At 34.1% G+C, this 19,884-nt stretch overlaps 1 protein-coding gene across 2 annotated transcripts in view; it reads right to left on the minus strand.

The window, feature by feature from the left end:
• Positions 1–300: 300 nt before the first annotated feature.
• The window catches only part of LOC138333722 (uncharacterized), a 39,079-nt gene continuing 19,495 nt past the window's right edge, over positions 301–19,884 (minus strand). The window contains exons 4-10 of one of the 2 annotated variants that reach the window (XM_069282279.1): positions 19,573–19,616; positions 17,537–17,607; positions 17,317–17,431; positions 8,240–8,410; positions 4,103–4,203; positions 2,361–2,437; positions 301–460 (exon numbers count right to left, since the gene is read on the minus strand). In XM_069282279.1, coding sequence (XP_069138380.1) covers positions 316–460; positions 2,361–2,437; positions 4,103–4,203; positions 8,240–8,410; positions 17,317–17,431; positions 17,537–17,607; positions 19,573–19,616 — 724 coding nt within the window. In that variant the 3' untranslated portion in view covers positions 301–315. Of the gene's footprint in view, positions 503–2,360; positions 2,438–4,102; positions 4,204–8,239; positions 8,411–17,316; positions 17,432–17,536; positions 17,608–19,572; positions 19,617–19,884 lie in introns of both variants that reach the window. The other variant, XM_069282278.1, reaches the window with a different exon arrangement.

Genomic DNA, 19,884 nt, shown 5'->3' on the forward strand with positions numbered 1-19,884 from the left:
CAACACAAATTCCGTTGCTTGCATCTTTTATAGTAAAACCAGTCAATTTTGTGAAAAAAATGTTAAAATTTTACCGAGGAAATAGAGATTTTATTGACGCCGTGACGTCACGAGGCTTTATTGCATGGGTAGCCATGCAATACAGCCTCAGGCGACATGAGTGTATTGCCCTAGACCAGCCAGTATTACACGTGTAGGTATGAAAGAAATATATATGTATATAAAAGAATTGTGTTATCGTTATTTTGATCAACATGGCAAGTTCTTGAATAGAAGACTTTGACATACAATGCAACATATTATCGTAGTATAGATTCACCGTAGCATATATTCGTGCTTACCTGATGGATTTGACCTTTTAAGAGTTGGAAGATTGGAGTCGTTGGTAGACTTCGGTTTAATTTCTGGTTCATACTCAATATCACCCTGGTAGTCATCAGACCGCGCTTCTTCCTCTTGCCTTGAATAGATCATTGAAGAAGCTGGTATTGTTTGCTTTGATCTGGAAATTTTTAGAAATATCTAGTTTAGGAACTAGTTTTGTTTTCATACTTAATCAAACACTATGATTGGCAGTCGTGCTGGAGGTTAGTCACCGCAGTGACAGAGGTATTACAGTTTTACCCACAGCCGGACACTGTCCGTCAGGTTCTTGCTAGCAGTCATGCGAGTGGTTATCCCCGGAGTAAAACAGGGACAGAGGGTTGTGACAATGTCAGCACACCAACAATGGTTACTATAGGGACTCGGAGAAGTAGTGTAAGCCCAGAGTACACGTCAATGTCTAATTGTGAAGCCAGAGAACACGACACTGAGGCAGCGTCGGACATAACGCAGGTCCCGGTACGACAAGTGGCTAGGTAGCCGATAGGGACCAAAATCTAAAAAAGTGGAAGTTTCTGTTACTGCTTAATGCTCAGCATTAAGGGAGTGGGACGACTATTTTGCTCGTTGTCAGTATGATGTGAACGTATGGGATGTGTTGCGTGGGTGTCTTCGGCGGCATGCTTCAGTGATTCAATACTATAAAAAGGGCAAGAGTTCCACTATACAAAAAGGTATAATATGAATATACCGCAGCCTCCGAAAGCACGCACCATTCACTTCATAGACACTGTACACCGCATTAATGGGAGACTTTCCTTACATAGTTGTTAAAATGACGAAACAAACAAAGCGATAGGAACAGAGGCACTGTCCAGACCTGTGCACGTATCCAGTTGTGTATATAGATATCTTGTAAATATTTTTCAACTGCTCGACCTGGTCGGCGGGGGATTTCGAGTAGGTAGCTCCGTTTTAAATTAAGAGGTTGTACGTTACAATTGGCAATCAAATTGCTGCCTCCAAAATATTCAAAGTGAATTTCAGGGAAAGAGACAGTTTGAAAAAGCTCTCAGATTTATTTTTGTATACGTAGTCATCTTCCCAAAGAGCACAACAACGCCAATTGTAGATGTATACCGGGACAAATTGGCGTTTTAGGTCACCTGACCATAGGTCATGGTGACCTATTGCTATATCCTTTTATCCGTCGTCGTGCGGCGTCAGTTATCATTTCCTTGTGAGCACGATAAATTAAGTAAATATGAACTGATCTTATTCGACTGTAACTTACAGAGTTATTGTACTTTGCAATAATAATGACTGTGAAAACGATAATTTGAGTTAACAGGCACAGAGTTTAATGAAACTTTTAATGTATACTAGCATTGGAAAGATCTCGGAAAGAGTTGGAAAGTCAGCTTTATTTGACTGTAACTTACGGAGTTATTGCCCTTAGCACTAATAGTTATCATTGGATCTTCATTGTGAACATGATAACATAATATAAATATTCACCAAAATTAGCGAAACATAGTACGCAGACTAAAATTAGAAAAATCAAGTATGAAAAATGATCTTATTGTCTTGTAACTGATGGAGTTATTTCATCTTGCAAAAATTAGTTTGTTTCTTTGTTTAATTAACGTCCTATTAACAGCTCAACACATATAAAATAATGACCATAGCTTTCAAAACCCTACATGGATATTGAACATTTCAAGGCACCACAAACTCCTACCTGACACCAGTATACTTTTACAACACACAATGTATGGTTACTTGACATGAATGGGCAAGTCCAGTATTTCAAAATCTTAATCCTATATTGTGTAGATGGTAATATTGGCAAGGATCTTAGGTTCACTGATTTCGCGAAATGATCCATTTGATATTTAATGAAATCGTAGTCTGTCGTGAGAATGGTCCTTTCAAGGGCTATAAATATAATTCGCAAAAATTAACTCACGCGAATAAGATCCAAAAAGGTTTCACAACCGCGAGATTTAACAACTATACAGTACGACAATATTTACCCAACTGGAGAATCCGCGAACACAACTTCATCCTCGAATCTGTATAATCCAATATTTTTATTTTCTGACCAGCAAACCTGAAATATAACAATATTTAAATAAATAGGGGTTACACAACGATTGGTTGATGGGTATGGAATTTATTCTACACGAGTGTGGAATAAATTCCATATCCAACAACCACGAGTCGTGTGACCTGTTTCTACCTCAATTATATCCGCTTTTAGCCAATAGCAATGCGACGAGGTTAAGTACACTACCAAACAGCGATTTTTGCGTCAAGCACAGCATAGCATAATGCACTCGATAATTGATGATGTTGCCAAATGATGACACGACACTGAGAAAGACGTAGTTCGGTCAAAGTTCATCAATCAGAATGCATACAGAGTTTATACCACGTGGTATACACAAATCGTTAATCAACAGCTGCATCGTTTATTTGATACACTGAGAGTTGAATAACACCGCCTATAGTGGTAGAAGACATTATATCTTATTTTATTTCCATGGTACAAATTTAAATTTAAACAAAAATTATTAGTCAGCTGGCAACTATAAGATTACAATTATAAGTGCCTCTGGCTGTTCACAGGACGTTAATTTAAATAAACTGTTGGCAATTATGGGAGTATGACTGCCAACTGGACACCGACATATTTAAAGATGCTTCATCATGAACGAATGGTAATTTTTCTCTATCAAAAACAGGACCAGATGAATTAGTACTTTTATTCAGCTACAAAAATACTTAAATGCACCATTACCATTATTCAAAAGTTTGAGCTTCTTGTTTTACTTCAAGATCAAAATATTTAAAATAGTTAATTGCGTCTCGAAAAATGTCTATGACACTATGCCCTGAATGGAATGAAGTAATGATTGCGCAGGTACTAAAAGCAAAACAAATTATTTTATATTATTATGTGTTAATTAGAGTAACATTTACATGAGTAAACACCAATTATTGCTCTGTCGGCAGTGGGGCATCTTCAATTCAATAATAATGACTTTATTATCCAGCTGGCAATTATGGGAGTGCAAATGCCAACTGAATTGAACCGTACCTCATTAAGTTTTCCTCTCCTGCCTGCCATAGGTGGTGTCAGAGACAAGATTATTCAAAACTCTGTTAAAACTCCAATTATCTAACAATGTTTAGGGTTGAGGTCAACATACTGTCTTACAATTAATTCAAATCTCTTTGACTAGTAACGTGTTTTTTATAAGTAGCCACAATCTTGCCCCGATAACTCTTAATCTAAATCCTTGGCTTTGACTCCCCGGAACTTCTTCTTAAAACTATTCCATAGATTCTTCATTTTCTACAAATTCTGTAATATTTACATTTTCACTGTGCTCCGCCTCAATGAAACTAGCAAACTACGATCACTTCATTTCCCATTGAAAAAATAAGATTGGATAGCGTATTAGAATTGATTATCACTTTTGTTGCTTGCATTGACTGATGAAGAAAGGTAATCAGTTGCAATTGGCACATAAATTGCTCCACAGTTCACTTCATTTGCACGAAATTAGCTTACGTCATCACTCAATGCACAATCAATCCTTAAATCTATGCAGTTTCGAAGACATGTGGAAATGATGTGGTTAGAAAGCTGTCAATAATTTTCTGAAATAATAGAGCAGTATGTTGATCTCAACCCGATTACCTTAAATTACAAGTGACTAGATGTACATGAAACTTCATGATGATGTTTTCGAAACAGAAACTGATTTACATAAACATCAGTAAAGTCCCTTGACTTGTTCAATTTAAACACGATTCCAATCGAGTCTATGCCTCCGTCTTCATCCCCTTTTTCCTTTTTCCATCCACGACCTGTCAAAATATTGGATATATTGATTTTAAAGCACTTGATATTTATTGAATTTTGAATCAGAACAACCCTATGTGTACGTGGTTGATCCCCTGTAATAAGAAGGTTCGAGGTTTGACACTATAGCGTCTTTTATTTTTATATTTATATTTTGTGAATTACACTTAAACAAGAGTTCCAGAGGGCCTGTATCCCTCACCTGGTTTGTAAAGCCAAGCAATGTTCTAAATACAGGATCATTTGTTTCTTTTCTGAAGGCATTTAAAAAATTACCTCTAAATTCCCTGTTGGGTCCTACTCTTCTGCTCTAGGGGGTCAGAGCCAAAATTTATACAAACTCTGTTCCCATTCCCTAGAGGATGTTTAAGACCAAATTGGGTTACAATCCATGCAGAACTCTAGGACTAAATAGTAGCGATTTAAAGGATCTACCTGTATTTTCCCTATTGGGGCCCCGCCCCTCCTGCCCCGGGGTGTCAGAGCTACAATTTTTTCTCTGCTCCCTTCTTCCATGGATGTTTCTGACCAAATATGGTTAGAATCTATGCAGAACTCTATGAGTAGCGATTGAAAGAAAATGTTGACGGACGGACGCCGGACGAACGCCGCGCCATGACGTAAGCTCCTCGGCCCTTCGGGCCAGGAGAGCTAAAAATGTGAAAATGAGCTAATTTTAGCAAAAAAAAAAAAATGTCGTGAAATGAATGTTATATCATTTTTGTATCTATCAATATGAAATTTTATTACATTTTCCGCAGTGAAATATAATGTTTTATGGTGAAAATATCAGTGATATTTTCATGAGAGTGAAAATATCATTTTTGATACCTTAACTCGCTTTTAACCAATCGGAATGCAGCATTGACGGTGTAAAATCATTTTTATTGTTACGTCATTAGTTTGTGCACAGAAATGACGTCATATTTTGTGTAGAAATATTACGTTATGTTCACAAATAACGACGTAATAATCGCTAGGGCAAATGAATCTAAAATACAATGGCGGAAAAACCTTTGGCGGAATGAGTAGCGATAGTCTTCGGTAAATGGAAGCAAGAAAACAAATGTAATAAATATAATATTCCTTGTTTCTTGATGAATACCAGTAATTTTTCATCCCTGTAGATAAAAGGATAAGCAGTAAAAATCCATTTTAATTTACCCTCATAATCGGATACGAATTAGATATCTTATTACAGTATAATGCTGTTGTCTTAATCGTTTATATGAAAATATTTACCTGAAATAATCTTATATGGTCCCGACAAAGTGTTGTTATTTTCCGGATCCGAAATCCAAGATGGCCACCAAAGCCGCCATCTTGAAAACACATTTTTAAACGTCTTCATAACTTCTAGCAGTGTGGTTTGGGTAGCAAACCAGAGAAGAACAGCCTGGCCACGGTCTATATTTTTATTAAGTGGGGAGCCCCTGTTTTGAGCAATGCATAAACAATTAAAAATCAAATATATTCTGAAATTGGTGCATCCAATATGGAGGGTTTGATATAAGTTTCATTTTTTTCAAAAATAAACATAACAAAAATGGGTTAGAGATTACAATTCTGGGCTCCTCCGGAAGTGCGTCTTGACCGGAAATGCTAGCTTTACTTGAAGGAAAATCCATGGCGCGGGTTTAGGCAAAAATATTGAAAAATCCACCTAATCGACCTATGAAATAAATTGGCTTATTTTGCCATTGTGATAGAAGTGCTCAATTTAAGGTAGGTCTTAAGAAAAAAATTGAGTACAATTTTCTGCAATTTTGGGCTAAAAATCATGATATTTTGCAATTTTTCAGGTATTTTTTTGTTGTTACCATGGTATTCACATGCATGAATAAGCGCAGAACATGGCCAAATCTGTATCAAAATATCAAATTGTAATTGCAAAAGTTGTGCTGATTAATTATATATATACTTTTGTACAGGTATTTTTTACAGTTAAATGACTATATCTATATTTCTAAAGCATGCGCCTTAATTTCATAGATTGTCCAAATCTACTGTTTTCTGCTACCTTATACTGCATGGAAAAAGAGGTTTTCGAAGGAAGTGCATTGTCGGTTGTAAATAAGCAGCGCCTCTGTTCATTATAGCTGGGAACCTCAAGAAAACAGGTCATAGACAGGGAGAAATCATGATTTTCACATGGGATGGGTAAGGGGAGGTAATTGGCTTATTTGCTCATTTTCATGGCATGTATACATGCTTATTGTTAAATAATTTGGCTAAAATTCATTTTGCTTTCATTTGTTTGAAAACAAACTCATTATAACTTATTGGATGTTATACAACCCATATTGCATGAATTCTGATTATTTTAACTTGATTTATTGCCCGGTATCCATGGAAACTTAGAGCAATAGTGTTATTTTGTGATTTTCTCTGTAAAAACACTATTTAACTTGTCTTGATCTCAAAAATGCATGTATTTGTCAGAAATTGAGTGTGCGGCAAGGCCGGTATTGTCTATTATTACCAATTTCTTAATTATATGAGGAAAAAAGAGTCTATTTTTGATAAAATAGGGGTGGCGGAGACTTTTACAGATTATTCATGAAAATGCTTATTTCCAGGGTAAGAATACAAAACCATAATGTCATATACATGAAATTTCCAAATCCTTGATGTCATGTCATTATTTAGATTTCAGAATCAGTTTATCTGTTGCAGAGCAACAGTATAAGTAGGGTTTCTGACCTTATTTGTGACGTCATTGAATATTTATGACGTCATAGATACACACTGATAATGCCATGGTTACTGATGACGTCATAGTAATTATGACGTCATACAGCAGGGTCAATATTGATGAAATCCTTGTTTTTTCCACTGCATGTCATAGAGAGAATCTCAAAATAACACATTCAATATTCAAATCCATTTTATTTCAGTAAATGACAGAGTTATAGGACTTTTAATTTTTAAAATTACCTCCCCTTGTTGCTTGTTTGAGAGGAAAATCAATCAAAATGTACCATTCAGGGAAATTGGCAGTACTCGGTGACTATTAAAGATACGCGTTAACCGGATATGTCATTTTGTTCGTCGCATCATGTTCAAGACAATATTTGGGTTTTCGAGAAGCTTAGAAAGTTATAACTTGGTGTATAAGGTAGCAAACCAGAGAAGAACAGCCTGGCCACGGTCTATATTTTTATTAAGTGGGGAGCCCCTGTTTTGAGCAATGCATAAACAATTAAAAATCAAATATATTCTGAAATTGGTGCATCCAATATGGAGGGTTTGATATAAGTTTCATTTTTTTCAAAAATAAACATAACAAAAATGGGTTAGAGATTACAATTCTGGGCTCCTCCGGAAGTGCGTCTTGACCGGAAATGCTAGCTTTACTTGAAGGAAAATCCATGGCGCGGGTTTAGGCAAAAATATTGAAAAATCCACCTAATCGACCTATGAAATAAATTGGCTTATTTTGCCATTGTGATAGAAGTGCTCAATTTAAGGTAGGTCTTAAGAAAAAAATTGAGTACAATTTTCTGCAATTTTGGGCTAAAAATCATGATATTTTGCAATTTTTCAGGTATTTTTTTGTTGTTACCATGGTATTCACATGCATGAATAAGCGCAGAACATGGCCAAATCTGTATCAAAATATCAAATTGTAATTGCAAAAGTTGTGCTGATTAATTATATATATACTTTTGTACAGGTATTTTTTACAGTTAAATGACTATATCTATATTTCTAAGGCATGCGCCTTAATTTCATAGATTGTCCAAATCTACTGTTTTCTGCTACCTTGGCTTGAAATTATCCTGATATGATCTCGACAAAATGTTGTTACATTTCTGGATCGAAGATGGTCACCGTGACACCATATCTAATTCGTTTCCTATAGACTATTGCCAATGTAGTCAGATGACCGTTAAAGCACATGGGCCTCTTGTTGACCTAGTGTATCCATGATATGTTACGTTACATTTCACCTGTAGCATAGTTTTTGCTCGAACAAGAGGCTGTGACTAGTAAAAAGTGACCATACCTCTTAATTATTGATGAAAGGAAGGTTCTTACCTCGTTTAACTTTACAGCCTCTTTTTATACCGTCCATGGTATTTTCATTTCCAGCCCAGGTCATTACCTCACAAGGTCTATTACAATGGTATTTATCGCGCCTGTTGTTGTGGTCCCATATCACATCAACAGTTTTTCTGTCCCCTGTCGGCCACTTATAATGGGCTCTATCTACAACACAGAGTGTTTGCTAGTTATTAAAGTCGGCAATAGAAAATAGGAAAATATGAATCAATATAAACCTAAACTTTGAGAAACAAGCAGTCTCTCACAAAAAGACATGGGCTTGCAAGCTTCTATGAACAATTTACGTAAAGTAATATAACTTTTTGTCGTTCCCTAGCTTATAACCTTCTTTCAAATTATACAACAGATGTACATCATCACTCCCATCCACACCAAGCCATTCAAAATAGCGTTCAATATTAACAACTGCACACAACTTGGTCCCTATCCGTGAAATCACTATTCAAGCACCATCTCGGTACTTATCAGTCTTACTGGATTCTATAAACACGCGCAGATGTGTGGAATCTATTACGATATTTAAGAAACAATATTTGATCCTGGACCCCAAAACATAGGGTACTTTTATTGATGAGTTGTAGCCAAACAGAGTTTTAACGGAAGTAGTTTATCTATTTCCGGTTCTTGTACATCAAAAATATTAAGTACCTATTTAGAACATTATGTAAGAAACCTATGTTCAAAATTAAAAAAAAATCCATGACTGGTAAAGTTGTCAACTGAATGGTAAATTAACATGGGATAGTTTTTTTTCAAAAAAATCATATATCCTTATATTGCCAATATGATGATAAAAAGTATTTTGTTTCTAGTCACATGACATGTTTTCATTAATAGAATGAATTCTTGGTGTAACAGGTCCTTTGTCAAAAAATTCCATTTCTATTTTTAGTCGATTTTTTATACGGGGGTTTTAAGAAATGACCCATTTGACGGCCATTTCGAAATTATGTCTATTTTCGCTTTGAGTTGAGCAACAGTTTTACCATTCTTACTGAAATTGTTTTTACTTAAATCATAACTGCACCAGCAATTTTAGCTGTATCGAGCTAATTTTTGCTGTAAATCTTTACTAGGTTCGTGGTAATTACAATATTGAGCACTAATATGTGAAATGAAACACTTTTGTCACTTTATTTTTACATTTAATGGTAATTTGAGCACTTTTGTTTTTTACTCTAAAATACTGAAAAATAACAAATATTCAAATGGGTCAAAAAAGTAAGCAGACGGACCCCCGATTTTTCTGCCTGATTTAGAAAGAATAACCCTTTCCCTACTGATATGCAAAATATTAATAAAAGTTATATACCAGACCTTTTTCTATAAAGGGCTAAAGGCGAAAATGGCTGAAAATGGTGTGCTTGTAGCTCAAAATTAAGGGAAAGGGGTAGCATATGATGTTATTCTGAGCAGAGATATAATCTTATTAATCAAAACTGGTATATTTTAAAAGAAGACTTTTTCAAACATCCATTTATATCAAACACCTCATTAGGAAATTATGGCTTTCATCTCTGATGTATATGGTCAAAATGGCAAAATTCCCATAAAAATCCAATATTTTGTCAACTAAGTATCATTTTCTTTTATGGTATGAACTCCTATTTCCAAAAATCTATATGAGAAAAAAAGTTAAATTTCTTTTTTGACATCTCAGAGTAAAATATCCTTAAGATATGTTTTTTTTCCATTTTTGAGATCCCTACATTGATGATTCAGGAAATGTGACATGAAAAATATCTATCTTTGTATTTTGATAAACAGATAAATACATATTTTAAGCTATTGATGATTCAGGAAATGTGACATGAAAAATATCTATCTTTGTATTTTGATAAACAGATAAATACATATTTTAAGCTATTGTGTCCACTATCTTGGAATTTCTAATAACAAAAACGTTAATGGAAATCTTACATGTAAATAATGAATCCATAAAGCACAAATTTTAATACTACCCGGTGTTTTATAAACGGTGTGAATGTTAAAGAAATTATTAGAATTTTATTATTTCAGTGGCCATCTTGAACACTATCTTTAATATTTCAAAAGGTTAAAGGGTGTGAGCTCCACACCCACCAGGATATTATTATACACATACCATTATGTATTATTCAGCAGAGAAAAAACTTTGAGATATTTTTGGTCAGGACAAAAATCGCTAATTGGCGTCCAGGTTATAAACTGATGATTTATTAAAATTTTGGAGACCATTTTGATCCATTATTTTCCAATTAGTAATTATCAAAGATTATTTCCAAAATTATGTCCCTATACTATTTAAACTTTGTATTTGACATCCAACCTGCATGGCATTACTTCCATTTGGAAGATAAGTAAGGATAACTATTAAATCATTTTAGACCATTTTGATATTTTACCTGCCATCTTGTTTATTTGTATCGATGTACCATTATAAATATATACTACATATTACTTTAGCAATTAACAATTGAATCCCCAATAGACTCATTTAAGATAAATAAAGTTTTGCTTGTATCTGCTTTTTTAAGTAACTATGAACATTACCAAAATATAGAAACCATCTTGAACGAATATGACAGCTACTGGCGGCCATATTTGTGTTCGCTATCTTGATTTTTTTAATAATAAGAACGTTAATTAATATTCTACATAGTTATGATAAAGTACAAATGTAAACAGTTAATCTTTTGTATTTTGGTGTGAATGATAAAGACATTATCACAATGGTATGATTCCTGTAGCCATCTTAGACACCAGACGCCATCTTGAATGCTTGAAAATACTCAGGAATGTGTGCTTCACACATCTGGATCTGTATATATAATAAATTTACATATATGCCACTAGATTATATTCAGTAGAGAACAAAAAATTTTGCCGCCATTCTTATTCGCCATCTTGAATTTAGCAAGTATCCGAGATTACTCTTAATATATATATATATTAAACAACCGTCATTGCAGTACTTTAACCTTGTATTTGACATTCAAAGTACATGGAGTTGTCTTTTCTAATACTTTTGTATCTTTTTAAACGTTTATTTAGGCAAAGAACAATTACCAAATTGTAGTATATAGTCAATAGATTTCAAGATTTTCAAGATTTTATTTTTAACACTCAGACACATAAGATGTGTGTAACATGAGGAGGCATACAAATATAATTGACAGAATGTACAGATAAATTTGGTAATTAACTGTTATATATACATACATATGTGTATAATAACACCAGCCACACACATACATACAATGTATACGTTCAACCATAATATCCTCATACATTTACGTGTGTACATATATAACCTGCCAAACACACACAATTCATACGATCAAAAACCTACTATTCTCACACATGTACATGAGCATGTAGTTATACAATTTAGTCACGCGCTCGCACACGCACCGTGCAAATCCACATTATATGTATAAATGTGTACATAAAAATAACTTCTTATTTCAATCAGAACAAACAGATAAACAACTGCACAGGAATTAATTGCAATAGAGGGGACATTTTGGTTAGCAAAATAGATAAACCTGTCAGAACTTGTTGGTTGCATATTGATAAAAAAAAACCTTTAAACTTATCAATATTTGGGTTTGTATAATAATAGCGAGGTATATATTTATTTCTTGGAGTCGATAAAGTAATATTGTTGCATATAAACAAATAATGAAATTCATCACCAATGCTTTCGGCGCATAAATTACATAAACGATCCACTTTTGGGATACCATACCATCTACCCATTTCTATAGTAAATTTAATATTGGAAGTATGCAGTTTTGTTATTTGTATTCTGGCATGTTCTGACAAATTTAATAAATATTTTTCCATACAAAATTCTGTTTTAAATACAGAATATAATTGTCCACGAGATGAGTTAGCACAGTCGGAAAACCATCTTTGTATAAACTGATCAATCAGACGTTGTTTCAAAACATCTTTGTAGAATTTTCAGGCATCAGTATTTTATTATCGAATATAAAAGAAAATCCAGTTTCGTTAAAAATACTTTGTAAACATTTAATCCATTTAAAACAAAAATTAGCATCATTTTGCAAATGTAAGGCCAATTGTAATAAAAAGCTACTTAGTTTGTTATCATTACTTAGCAATCTATTCCAAAAACCTACTAATCTGAATTTAACATTTATTTCTAATGGCACACGACCTAGCACACCATAAATCATAAAATTTGGAGTAGTAGACCTCACTTTCAGGATTCTTTTGCAAAAATTTTCGAATCCCCATACCTCTGACCCATACAATAGGATAGGCTCTACTAAAGAATCAAACTATCGGAAGAGAAAGATTCCTGATTTTTTTATATATAGAAAATATTGACTTTTGTGCCTGATCGATTAGTCTACGTCTCGCGTTGACAAAGTTGCCATTGTAATTAAAAGTAATTCCTAAATAAGTAAAATTATCTACCTTTTCTAAAGTTTCGTTTTGCAATATAAATACATGATTCTGTTTACTTTTTTTTTTTACAAAATACCATAACTCTGTTTTATTTACATTGATTTTAAGCTTCCAAGTTTCACAAAAGCTGAAATACATTTAAAGCACTTTGAAGACCTTCTGGACTTTCTGAGAATAACACAGTATCATCGGCGTATAAAAGAACAAAGATTTTAACAAAGATGTGAAGTTCGTTAAAAAGCTTATCTCTTACAGTTTCAAGTGGATGACTACCTAAAGAGGCAAAATGACTTTCTTTGTCATTAAGGAACACGGAAAAGAGAAAGGGAGATAGGTTTTCTCCTTGTCGGACTCCAATTAAGCACGGGAAGAAATCAGACGTTCTGGAATATTATTATACATGTTAAAAATAACTTTGAAACATTTACCATTTACATTACTGTTATGTAATTTTTGCCAAAGGCCTGCTCTCCATACGGTATCAAATGCCTTTTTGAAGTCTATGATGTACAGTATAGTTTTTTTTCCACTTATAAAGATATATAGATATGAGAATATGCAAAACGAAAACGTTATCTACAGTTGAATGACCTTTCCTAAAGCCTACCTGGTTTCGAGATATTAAGTTAATTTGTTTTTCATATTCATTGAGGCGATTATTTATTATTGAAGTGAATAATTTGCCAAGACAACTTATCAATGTGATAGCTCTATAATTATCTGTGACTTCCGGACTACCTATATTTTTTAATACAGGTTTGATGATACCGACACTCAAACTATCCGGAATAATCCCCGTGTCTAAAATTATATTGAACAATTTACCATAAACAGGGAGCATCTCCGGAGAATTTTTCAATTATTTCTTCAAAATACGATCTGGGCCGGACGCTTTGTTATTTTTTAGTAATTGAATAGCTTTCTGTATTTCTATCTCGTTAATCGGTTGATTCAGTGTATTATTGACCTCATCATCGTTAATATCAAGGTTGTCAATTTCATTTATAACATTATTATTTTCTTCTTCAGATGTGTTAAGTTTTTTTAAATAATCATGTAAAACGTCTATGGGTATGTTTGTTTCTGTTTTCTTCTTTTGTGAAAACTTATTAAGCGTTTTCCAGAACTCTTTTGGGTTTCGTTTTGCGTTCTCCCTTAATTCTTTTGTGCATTTCGCTTGATATTTTTTGTAGTTCTTTCTCAGTTGTTTTCTTATTCTCTCCCTTTAATATTCATCGTGTGCTTAGTTTCTGTTGATTTGTTAAATTTGTACCTTATTTTATATTTATTAAAAGAGTTCCTGGCAAATTTACAATCCTTGTTAAACCAAGGTTTGTTTATATTTTTATTATTTGTTTTATGGTGGTGAGTCACACCTATCGTGTTTGTAGCGCAATTTGTTAGTATTGTACATACAATGTATGTCTGTCACTAGACCATTCACTTGATCACTTGTGATAGTGTCACTAAGTAATACATTATTTAAATTCATATTAATATTATTCAAGTTGTTTTTAACTGCTCGTGCAAAATCTGACGATTTCAAGGGATTCCATCTCACATAATCTCTATCAGCAAAACATTTTTCATCTCGGACATCTTTTTTTTCGGAAAAGCGAATGAGAAATTTATTAGATTATGCACATCTGAAAACAATGGGTTAAAATCAATTATTTCAAATTATTTTATGAACGGAAATAAATCTAGCATCAATATAAGGTAATCAACAACGCTTGAGTCTTTACATGTAGTTTTTCGAGATACTTGTCGCATGAGACTCGTCCATTCGCGATAAATAAAGAGCTCCGTTTACACATTTCAATCAATTTTGACCCATAATTAATTTCGTCCTTTATCTTGAGAAGATCGAGCAAGAGGGATGTCATATTGAGCTTATCGCTCAAAATAATTCATATTATCGGTAGCATGGTTATTATCAGATATATCTAGTATATCATGCACTTTTTCATCTGGTATGATATAATCTATTGCGTCAGAAGTTCTTGAGTTAAAATCGACGACAAGCATGATATTTTTGTTTTCTTGTGATAGCATTATCAACTCGTCTTCAATTTCTGTAAATGCGTTATCTGAGGAATACCTAGAATTCTCAGGGGGAATATATATACAGCCTTTAAGTAAATTTTCATTTAATTCAGATAGAGTTTTAGATACTTCAAACCACAAAACATATTCACACATTGTATCATGAAAATGTATATATTTTGACAAGCGGCTCTTAAAATAACAGTGATACCGCCAGATTTTCTTTTGAATTTGGTTCTATATTTTGCAAAGGATACATAGCCATTTGGTAGGTCTAATTCATCGTGTTCATCAATTTTTGTTTCAACACATATCAAAATGTCGTAATTTGTAATTAGGCTTCGAAATTCTGGGTCAATTAATTTCGAAGTAATTCCACATGTGTTCAAAAAGCCCATGTTAATATCATTAGACTTCTCTGGGGCTAAGTTTGGGGTGTCCGATGTGTTGTCCTACAGAACAGTCTCTCGTTGGGTCTGAGTGTCGGCGTTGAGGTCTGATTGAAAGTCGTTTCTGAATTGGGGCGCGGAGACGCGAGAAGCGCGGTCGTCGGAGATTCCGTGTGTCCGCCGATTTTCTTGAGAGTGTCCACCGGATGCGCGGTGGTTGCCTGGGGTGCGCTTTGATGTCCAGGGGGTCGTAATTGTAGCCCCGGGGTGCATGCTGGTTAGGGTGACGACTTTCCGAGGTTTGACGGTAATTTCGTTGTTTTCGAGGGTGTTCTGGTGGGTAGTAAGGTCTATCGTTCACATATAGTGTATCGAACACTATTTTGGCCCTGTCCCCCTTTCGCCTAAAATCTTTCATAACCGGGTAAAGGGCCGATCGACGGTCACTTATTTCCGTCGGGTAGTGCAGCTGGATGGAATATTCCGGTTTGTTACGAAGTTTTTCGGGAGCAGCCTTTAACACGCGGTCAAGGTCGTGTTGGTTTACAAACTTGGCTATGATGTTGCGTGGTTTTCCATCCCGTGCACATTTTGGAACGCTATGTCTCTAGCACTTACTACCTCCAGCTGCTGATCGATGAAGGTTTTGAGAACCTCCTCTGTGTTCTCCTCGTCAACATTGCCTTCACATGCGATTCCCGAAAATATTAACTTATATTTCATGGAGTGAGTTTGGAGTCCCAGAAATTGCTCCCTGAGCTCGTAGTTCTCCCGTTCGAGATCACTATTCATCGATTCAATGTATGAAACACGATCATTCATTTCATGGTGATGGGCCTCTTCCTTCGCTAGAATGTCGTTATGTCGCTTTACTTTAGAGGCAATATCTGCGAGTTCATCCTTCAATGAACACATACTGGTGTCAAGGGTTTCGAACTTGGTATTTATATCATCAAGGATATCAAGCTTAGTAAGCATTTCATTAATGACTTTTTCAAATTTGTCCAGTCTACCGTTCATCAAGTTTATATTTGTGAATATCATTTACATATTCACGATTGATGTTGATGAAAGCGGCTGGGTGGACGACGGCTGAGTAGGAGGCGGTCGAGAAGGAGGAGGCAGTATGGGTGGAGACGTCGATGTGATAAACTGCGGAAATGGTGGCGGGGGCCTGTTAGCTATAGGCTGGCCATTCACTATGGAGTGCACATCAGGTTGAAAATAAGGTGTACTGTGCGCTACATGTACATGTATATGGAATATATTATTTTTTTGTGTTAATTAGACACATATATACACGATTAGACAACAATTATTGTTCAAATGATGAATATCATTTATGCTCTATCGGCGGTGGAACATCTTTAAGCTTCGTGCATATTTACTCACACTACCGTGTCCACAGGGTTCAATAATTATCATTGCAAAGGGCAACACTCCGTCAATGTTTGTTGAATCAGGCTGATTTTCAAGCTCGTCCGAGATCTTTTCAATGTTAGTCTATATTCAAAGTTTCATTAAGTTCGGTGCATATTTACTCAAGTTATCATGTTCACAAGATTCAATAATTATAAGTGCAAAGACCAATAACTCCGTAAGTTACTATCTAATTAGGTCAATTATCTTACTTGTGTGAGATATTTCTAATTTTAGTCTAAATACTCGTCCGAGATCTTTCAAATGTTAGTCTATACACAAAGTTTCATTAAGATCGGTTCGTATTTACTCAAGTTATCGCGCTCACAAGGTCCAATAATGATTATTCGGGCAAAGGGCAATAACTCCGTAAATTATAGTATTCAAATGTTGAGAGTGTGCAAACAACACAGATTTAGCCTTAGAAGCAAACAACACAGATTTAGCCTTAGAAGCAAACAACACATATTTAGCCTAATAAGCAAACAACACAGATTTAGCTTAATAAGCAAACAACACAGATTTAGCCTAAGAAACCAATAACATATCAAATGTAAATATGGCTTAGCTTGTAATAATAATAATAAGAACCCGAACAAAACAATATGTCCCCCACATCGTCTTTGGGACATAATTAAAAGTAATCATATGGCAATGAATGAATGTGGATTGATATATGTACATACGTTTTACTTAAACTATAAGAGTATTGTATTTGTCTAATATATATACAATGAGAGGGGGATTCCAAATCTGATAGCATATAAATATACTGACCATTCTCATTGTGGCCGACTACCGTACCAGTACGGATGAATTTATCTTCGAAATCACTATCAGGACCTACGTTTACTCGGGTCCCTAACGAAAGCAGTGGAGATTCATTTGATTTCTGGAACAAACAGAAATACATATAAGTCAAAACATGAATGACAGCAAAGTCACGCTGTCCTGTTTCAAAAGATGCATCGAAAACAATAACACAAAGCATGATTACCGTTTTCGTCTTCAAGGTCTCTTGAGCCGTTCTGCTTTTTTCAATGATAGATATGAAAGTACTACCAGAATCTGAAAGCAGACGACATGTAATGAAATATTTAATATAAGCAAAATTGGTCAAATTAAATAATTGATGGTCGAGAAGTACCGAAACATATCTTGTCAACTTTCAATACCTTATATAATAGTTTTTGTACTGAAATGATAATTATATGCCATTTGAATAACCTATGGGATATATTTCTAGACATGTATAGTATAAAAGAAGGATATTTTGACAGTTATTTCTTTGAGTACTATGAATTCCATGACCATTTCCTGGTTAGTTTTGAAGTCATATCTTGGTAGGAGTTTTGTACATTACAACTAACCGAGGATGTGACTAATCGTACTTAAACTACGCTATTTTGCTATCTCAGAGGCGCCTTAAAGGTGCTCCACTGCCGACAGAGCATAAATGATTTTCATCATTGGAACAATAATTTTGTGTTTAATCGTGTATCTATATCCCTAATTAACACAAAAATAATATAAAATAATTTAATTTGCCTTTGGTGCATGCGCAATCAGTACTTCATTCCATATAGGATATAGTGCCACGGAATTTTTTTAGGGATGCAATTAATTATTTTTCATATTTTTAACTTGAAGTAAAATTAAGCTCAAAAAAAGCTCAAACTTTTTAATGGTGATAATGGTGTAGCGTAAGTAACTTTTTTAACTGAAGAAAAATACTAAATCGTCTGCTTCTGTTTTTGATAGTGACAAAAATACCATTTGTCAGCGGTGGAGCATCTTTAATACTTGAGAAACCTTTCATACTTTCTGTTGTGTAAACTTGATATTTCGAAAAATATTTCATGATCATATGATTAACAAATCTAAGGATTATCTTGAATATATTTTAGCTCGTCTGTCAAAGAGAAGAGGTTTATGGAATCGATCTGGATTCGGCATCGGCGTTGGAAATCACAAGTTTTGTTATTGGTATGAACTATCGTTTTAATTCAAAAGGCCCAATCGGCCGAAATCACCAGGTTAAGGTTTTGGCTCAAGTGTTGAAAATTGTTTTCCGTATACATTTACAATTGACATTGATTTTTGCATTTAAAATTTAGCATTATAAGTGTTGTGACGGGTATAAATCATTTTAAAGAAGAAAATGCTGGATTTTGAGAATTATATGAGGCCCAATAGGCCGACATCACCACGTTAAGGTTTGGGTGCCAGTGTTGAAATACTGTAATATGTTAAAACTGACATTAATTTCTAAATTAATGTAGATTACAAGTATTGTGATGGGTACATGCATGAACAATCATTTTAAGGATACCATTCTGGAAATGGCAAGCCAATTGATTGTAACCAACAGTGGTGCAAAGTTTGATAACTGTTATCCGTAAAAAATGTGACCTTGATTTCTACCATTATATTAATAACCTGATTTATCTATTGTGGTGGGTATGGAAAAAATAATAAGCATGAAACACTAGAAATTTAAATGTAGGATACCAAAGAGCCTAATTTGTAGTATACTTTTCCCTTACATTTCTGCATTGATATGCGGGCTTATGATTACATTATATGTTGTTACGGATATGGGATTTTGATGATTCAAGGAGGCCCCATGGGCAAAAAAAAAATTATGCTTTTATGATTTCGCTCTTAGGTCTTTAAAGGCTACTAGAGGGAAACTTTGCTGGTCTCAAACAGTTATTAAAAACATATGATGTCATGTATGATTTATGAATTTAGAGTATACTCTATTATTTCTATTATTTATGATTTATAATCTATAAATCTATTATTTATAGATTATTTCGTGTTATATCTCCTTAACATCAAAAGATGTATCCAAGTTAATTCATATAACTTTATCTCTTTACTTCCAATTCTACTTTTCTTAATGGACTCTTTTCTTTTAGAAATTATCACGCTGTTGTATCAACCAATCAAATCTGACGTTATAAACGGCGAGGTTTTTATGCCAATGATAAAATTATAATGGGTATAATATAGTTCCAGCATCAGTACCTTTTATCAGATTTCGGATACCTTCACTTGTATCTTCCAATGATCTGTAAAATAAGTTGAAGTGTAATGTAAGATTTCTTGCTATACTAACTTTTCATGTGAAGAATATTCTCTTAATATGGCTAAGATAATCTTTAATAATATCTTTATCAATCATGAATCATCAGTTTTTGGCATTAACTCATTCACCCCTGAAGACACAGTTAGACTCTTTTAAATCAAGGCCTAGACGAGTTCATTTTTAAATTTCAGGGGTGAATGCAAAAATGAAAAAGTAGTATTTGAATTAAATATAAAACTGATATCAATTAT

This window comes from Argopecten irradians, chromosome 10 (assembly GCF_041381155.1).
Source record: "Argopecten irradians isolate NY chromosome 10, Ai_NY, whole genome shotgun sequence".
Classification (NCBI taxonomy): Eukaryota; Metazoa; Mollusca; class Bivalvia; order Pectinida; family Pectinidae; genus Argopecten; species Argopecten irradians.